The sequence below is a fragment of the Silurus aristotelis genome (assembly GCF_946808225.1).
Source record: "Silurus aristotelis genome assembly, chromosome: 12".
Taxonomy (NCBI): domain Eukaryota; kingdom Metazoa; phylum Chordata; class Actinopteri; order Siluriformes; family Siluridae; genus Silurus; species Silurus aristotelis.
Genome location: NC_139585.1, coordinates 2,188,350 through 2,195,849, shown reverse-complemented (window position 1 = coordinate 2,195,849; position 7,500 = coordinate 2,188,350). Strand labels below are relative to the sequence as shown.

Below are 7,500 nucleotides of genomic sequence, written 5' to 3'. Positions count from 1 at the left end.
ATATATTTAATAAGATTTAATTTAGTAATCTATTAAATTTGCATGATTTAAAATGATTTAAAAAAAATTTATTATTTCCCAAATTAAATAGTTACTTTTGTTAGACCCCATTTAGGTAATACATGGGTGTATATAATATGTGTGTGTGTGTGTGTGTGTGTGTGTGTGTGTGTGTGTGTGTGTGTGTGTGTGTGTGTGTGTGTGTGTGTGTGTGAGTGTCCTTGGAGTCCTATCTGTTTTAGCTGTCCTAGTTCTACTTAACTTAACCTTTCATCCCTCATTCATTCACTCTCTCGATATGCGTAATTGTCAAGATTTTTCCCTTTTCAAGAGAAATTCCTGAAGCTGGACATAAAATGCTAATGAATCAATATCGCTAGCGTGGACGGCGACCAGGAAGCGGCAGCGATTTTCACGCACACGCAAAACATGCTACAATTCCTTGTTCCGGTACGGCGTGAGCAGCTACAGTGACACTATGCTAACTCTAGAGCCTTTTTATAGCCCTGGTGGTGTTGTGTATGTTTTCAAGTTTAATCATCATAAAAAAAAAAAAAAACACACACACACACACACACACACACACACTGCACAACAGTGCGAGGCAGCGACTAAACAAACTTACAGTTCGGCACTTGATACGTTCCTGAGGGAACTCAGATTGGAACTATAGATTTATGGAGAATCCTGCAGCTTTAAGGGTGTTAGTAAAGTCAGGTAGTGATGTTGGTGAGAAGGTGAGGAGGTCTGGGGTGCAGTTAGCGTTCACATTCATTTATCTTCAATAGCAGGAGTTCTTTCACTCCAACCCATGGAAAGCAGGTCTTTATGGAAGATTTTATGCTCCAACTGTAACGTGCGTGTCACTGCAACTTTGTGCTCACAGTTTTAATACTATTGGAACCACAGTCCAAAATCCTTTTTAAACTTTTATGTTTAATATATTTTATTTGTAAAAATGCAGTTGCGTTGTATTTTGGAGCAGCCGAATACACACACACACACACACACACACACACACACACACACACACACACAGATGTGCTCAGAAGATGTTGAAAAAATCCCGTCTTTACTGTAAGACAGCCGCTGGCATTATAAAATCTGTGCCTCATTATTTTATTATAATCCTCAGCATCGAGTGTGTTTTCTGGAAATCTAATTAATGCCAACACACTCACTGAACCATCAGGAACTCACACACACACACACACACACACACACACACACACACACACACACACACAAGATTTTGCTCTAATTACAATACAGACATCCATCATAACATTTGAGGAGGACAGCTGTGGTGTTAGCACATTAGCATATCTTGCACAGCGGCGCTGATGTGTATTACGCAAGAAGGTCAGCTGCTGCACAGTGAACCTTAAATACAGTTTATACGCTATGAATATATCCATATCATATGAGGCGGTATTCAATTTCCGAGAAGAATTTTTTAACGCACCAACAGCACGAGGTTGCACGCGCAGTCGCAGTGAGCACCGACCTTCATAAGTCAGTGTGGCAAAAGATATCGTCCTGTGTGGATCAGGAGCCGTGTGACCATGTGGGCACCCTGTCACCGAGCTCCTCCTCACACGTGAAACGACATGATCTCACTTCCACGCCGACGCTACTCGACAGATTTGCGGACTTTCGCTTTTTTGACACCATTGCAGAGATCCAGAGCAAATCGCAGAAGGTGTTTGAGACGCTTCGAAAAGAAGACTATGGATTGTTGAGCCTTTTTTAATAATTTCATGAAAAATGTTGGATCAAACATTGGAGTTTCGTTCTCAAACATTTGTGGAACTTGAAATATATAAACAAATCCAAAATCTTAGTTGAATCCTGAAAAAAACCATACCTGAAATGTTTCATTTGCTACGGTAGAAATACCAACAGCGCCTACATTATAGTGCCAAAAATATTGGGACACCTGAGTTTAAGGCACACAATTGTGTAGGACGTCTTTGGATGCTGTAGCACGAAAACCCTTGTACTCTTGTACTTGAACAAGGAGACCCAATCCTGCACAAAGCCAACTTCATTAAGATCTGCTTTCCATGGATGGGAGTGGAAGATCTCCTGCTGTAGAGCTCTAAACCCTTTTGGACATGAATGATGTGAACACCGACTCCACCCCAGGCCTCCTCACCTTCTCACCTACCTGACTTTACTAACACCCTGGTAGCTGAATGAATCTCCACAAAATCCAGTGGAACACCATGAAAAGTGGAGGCTACTATAACAGGTGATGGGGACTACATGTGGGATACGATGTTTAAAAATGACATGCTGAGGTGTCCACAAACTTTTGTCCATATAGTGTAGTAGCAATAACATTTGAATACAGAGACTAAAATAGTCTGTCCAAATCAAACCTACTAAAATAATCGAACTGATTGTCCTTCATTTGATTGTCCTTTGTCTACCCCTGAAAATGTCTCTGCAAGATCCCAGAATAGATCTTAGCTCAATAGTTTTTACATAAGGAGTCAACCAGAGGTGCCAAGAGTACCTGAAAATCCTACTTGAGTCAAATTATACATCCCTTCTGCAAAATTTACTCCATTCCAGACTTCGGTTATCTGATTTCAACAGTACTTGAGTATTTGACTCGTCTTGAATGTCGGCTCGAGGATGCACTCGTCCTCGACACCAAGACGCATGTTGGTGAAAACTGTCGATTTGTGAGGTTTTATTAAATACAAATCCCACTGTAGACCTCAACACTGCATAAACCATCAAAAAAAGACAAAATAATGAAGCGATCTGTCAAATCTTCAGTTAACTAATAAAACGACAGCATCATGTCACAAAGTAGAACCGTTGATGTTCAGTAGACAAATAAAACGAAAGTAAATCATTTTAGGAAGAAGTAAAACCGAAAATTCATTAAAGTGAAGATCTGACGCAGCTCTCAGCCTCAGAGAGGGACAATATTATTATTCGACTTAAACAAAAGTGGGTTCTCGAGGTTTTTCGAGTGTATTCAAGTTGTTTTTTGGACTGATAATGAGGCCAGCAGTAGGTCCCCTGGTGGTTTAGTGGTTAAGACGCAGCGCTCTCACCGCCGCGACCCGGGTTTGATCCCCGGTCAGGGAACCATCCCCAGCCACTCTCAGTGCCGGTCCCAAGCCCGGATAAATTGGGGAGGGTTGCGTTAGGAAGGGCATCCAGCGTAAAAACATGTACCAAATCAAACGTGCGGAGGATCCGCTGTGGCGACCCCTAACGGGAGAAGCCGAAAGAAAGAAATGAGGCCAGCAGTGCTAGAAAGTTGCTCCCAGGCAGCAGGTGTGGGTCGGGGAGTGTTAATGAGATCTTCAACAGAGCTGCAAAATGTAATTGGTAATCCTGATTGTCAATTAAAATATAGTGGAGTAAAAAGTACAGAGATTGAATTCTAAATGTATTTGAGTTGAGAGTTACTTAAGTTTTTTACTTAAGGGTAAATTGCTTATATCTTTGATACTCACTAAAACTAGAAAGTACCTTAAAAATGACTAAAGTACAGTAATAAAGTGCATTTAATCAAAAACTTTACACTAATAAACTCAACTGCATAAAAATGTTCAGTCAGAGTTTAGGACTCGTAGGAGAACTGAAACGGCGCTTCTTAAAGTGGTACATTCCTTATTTCTGATGAATAAGAACAATAGTAAGTGGAAGGGTTAAAGGCTGAAGCAAACGACTCTGTTCTGGATTTAATTTTGTATATCAGGTGGTCCCCGAATGTTTTTCTAAAAATGCATTATTACTATCATAATGCTATTTCTTCATACTCATTGCTATTAACATCAAAACATTTACTTACTAATGCATATGCATAGGTTTGGTGGGTGGATCTAACAAATACTTTGATAACTAGAGGTCGACCGATAGCTCGGATCGCACCGATTAATCAAACTATAGTTTTATTACAAAAAGAAAAGGTCAAAAAACAGTACTGAATCATGAAAATGTGCTCAAGGAAATAAATATGAATATATTAATGAATAATTGTAATTTTATAAATAATAAATATTTTATAGCACTCTCTGTGCAGTCTCGTGTGTATAAACCATCAGCATGTGGCGTCTGTGATTCGCCTCTAGAGGCCGCTCTCGTAAATAACAGCGGACCAAAACCTGGAAAAACTATTGGTATGGATTTTTGCTGATAGCGCAATAGTTCCAGCGATCAACTATTGATAACTAAAATAAACACATCTTCATATGTACCTTTTAAAGTATCGTATCGTTGGTTACGCATCGCGATGTGAATCGCATCAACCTCAGTTATGGAGATGCGCATCCATAATAGGTTTAACCCCAGTGTGACCCCTGACCTTTTTGCCAACCTGCTTTTCGCCTGTATTATCCCAGATTACAAATAATAAGGAATTAAATCTGATTGTATTATTTTTCCAGCACTGTGTGTTATTATAAATCATCAGCCCTCGTTTACCTCCTACGCTCTTCATTTCTTCCTCATTATTACACTGATGATTTCTGGAGCTCTGAATTTCACATTTGCTTTGCGAACTTGCTGATTGACAGGACAATGTGGGAAATAAATGAAACCCAGGCTGAGTTTCACGATGCCGGTGTGTAGCGCATGCGCGTTCTCTACACACACACACACACACACACACACACACACACACACACACACACACACACACGCTCTAATTACCCTTTTGTGGAATTTAATTAAAAGCCCTTTTTTTGAGAAATGACAATTTGATTAGTAATGGAATGGAATAGACGTGTTAGGAGGAAGCGAGAAGAATAAAATGTAGGATCACCAGAAATCTGCATAAAATTCATATGAAAATTATATAACAAGGAAAAAATCAGCCATTCAAATCCTGCCCTGTGGTTGTATAAAAGTGTGCATTACATCATCACGTGTTAGAGACGTTATTCACTGCAACTTAAACGTAATTAATTCAAACCTCAAATAAGCCTTTTATAGTTGAGGATCAGTATGAAGTTGATAACAGATCATCTACAATTGTACATACACACTACACATACACTGTACAGCCAAAAGTATTGGGACACCTGGCTTTTCCAGCCACATGCGGTTCTTCCTCAAACTGTTAACACACAATTGTATCTGATGCATTTTCATCAACTAGGAGAACCAAACCTGTTCCAACAAGACACAAAGTGCACAAAGCCACATTTATGTGGTTCTTCCCCAAACTGTTGAAGGCACACAATCTTGGAATGTGTCAACATGCAATTTTCACCCCAAACTGGAACAAACCAGCTTCATGAAGATACATGTGTTGGAGAGGAACATCTCCTACTATAGAGATCTTATCAGAAGCTATAGTAAAAAGTATTGAATACATCTCTGGATGCTGAAGCATGAAATTTTCCCTTCATTCGAACTAGAAAACCCAAACCTGTTCCAGCCCAATGAAGATCTGCTTTCCATGTGTTTGGAGTGAAAGATCTCCTGCTGTAGAGCTCTGACTGCACCACAGGCCTTCTCACCTCACCTACATCGCTACCTGACTTTAGGTAATAATTCTTCTTCTAATATTTCTGATCAGAACAAAAAGACCTTTATGTCTTTTAATTGATGTCACATGCTGCTGTGAGGATTTACAGAGTACGAATTTCATTTAATTACAGATTGTTTTCTCCACATATGAATCTTCAAAGTTAATCCATTTTGCACCTCAGATTTTTGGGAGTTCCTGCAGCGTAGGTCACTCTCTCCACCAGCTTCTGATGAACTCTCAAAGATCTTAGACATGAAGCAAAACGTCAAAGTGTAGTTGAGTCCGATCTCAAACTGACCCCTGAACATTCGCCTCTCTATCAGGAGTGAGTTCAGGATGAGAATGTAGAAGAACATTTTAGTGTACTGTTTCTGATTATCACCTCGCACCAGAGGCGTGTCAGGATCTCCAAACTTCACTAGACACCAGAAACGGCTCCCTAATGGAAATCGCATATGAATCCGGAATCAGATCAGTGTCAGGATTCCTCAGTGTATCAAACAAAGACTCCAAATCTTTAAGGAACTGAAGTACTGAAAAGGCGCAAGGTCAGCGTTGTTTTTTGTGAGGTGAACCTCTTTTATATTTATTTAAGGCCTTTCTTTTTAATCAGATATTAAATAATGAAAAAACTACACTGCAAAATTATTTTCAATCGCTAAACATTTGATTTACCGATGCACCGAGTCTCAAATCAGCACCAAAATCCACCATGACGCACACATCCGGCAATTAAAAACATCCGTGTGGAAACATAGCAATAGTTCCGCTGGGTGTCCTGATGATTTACGTCGTTTAAAACACCAGAATTACTTTAAAACATTTACGAGAATATTTTATCTTCATGCTCCATGTTGAGTTCGGTTTCATTGATAATAAACACACATTTGCATAAAGCATCAATATTTCCCCATGAACATGTTGATTAGAAAATTATTAATTTAAAGTACATAAAGAACAGATACAGATGTGCGATTGAGTTGCCAATAATCTTGAGTTCACTCATGACAATCATGTGATTAATCGAGAATAATCAATGAATAAATATTTTAATCGATTGACAGCCCTGATATACAGTATATATAATTTTGTCGGTAAAAAAAACTGCATTATTTACATATCATTTTTAATAGATGTGCTTTACTTTTTTTTAGAAAGTAACCAATCACTTCTGACCAATTTATACTATGAAGATCGATTCCACCTCGAGCGCGTTCTCTCAGCACTGCTGCTGCTACGTGAACGTGACGTATCACAACACTACGCAGACCGAGGCGTGTCCTGAGAGTCACAGAGAATTCAGATTAACATGGCAGAGGCAGAGCTGTAACTTCCTGCACACACAACAGGAGAAATCTGTTTTTTATTTATTAGTTTATTTGCACTACAAAGGCCTGTTTGTGAAAGGACCATGCGTTAGAACTGAGAGGAAGTAAATCGATGATTTTCTGTGCCTCAGAAAATCTTTTTTGCAGATTTTGAGATTGAAATGGATTTTCCTAAACTGAGGTTAAATTCACAGGTATAATGTGTTGAATATTCAGAGTGATTGACCAGCATTTATTAGAGCTTTAAATGCATGTAATTTGACCGGGTCCAGTAACGTAAGTGTGTGTGTGTGTGTGTGCGTGTGCATGTGTGTGTGCTTGTGTGTGTGTGTGTGTGTGTGTGGTGGACTCTCACCTTGTGATCACGTAAGGTGCGAAGCAAAGCACAAACGTGCCAATAAACGTGCTGATCTTCCGGGCTGCTCGCTGCCGTCGCCTCCTCTGTTCCTCCAGGCATCGCTGTCGAACACTGCAACACCACACACAACGTGTGTTACGAAGTGTGTGTGTGTGTGTGTGTGTGTGTGTGTGTGTGTGTGTGTGTGTGTGTGTGTGTGTATATATGTGTATGTGTGTGTGTGTGTGTGTGTGTATGTATATATGTGTGTGTGTGTGTGTCAAATCAAATTTCTTTCTTTCTCTCTCTCTCTCTCTCTATATATATATATA

General features: G+C 39.6%; 2 protein-coding genes across 2 annotated transcripts in view; one reads left to right on the top strand and one right to left on the bottom strand.

Annotated features, from left to right (window-relative positions):
• The window catches only part of LOC310734895 (uncharacterized protein), a gene marked incomplete at its 3' end in the record, with an annotated part of 265,495 nt that overhangs the window by 30,051 nt on the left and 227,944 nt on the right, over nt 1–7,500 (top strand). The gene's annotated exons all lie outside the window — the stretch shown is intronic.
• The window catches only part of LOC310734916 (G-protein coupled receptor 26-like), a gene marked incomplete at its 5' end in the record, with an annotated part of 19,494 nt that overhangs the window by 6,632 nt on the left and 5,362 nt on the right, over nt 1–7,500 (bottom strand). The window contains one exon of the mRNA XM_083557396.1: nt 7,187–7,300. Within this exon, the coding sequence (XP_083413522.1) occupies nt 7,187–7,300 (114 nt within the window). The remainder of the gene's footprint in view (nt 1–7,186; nt 7,301–7,500) is intronic.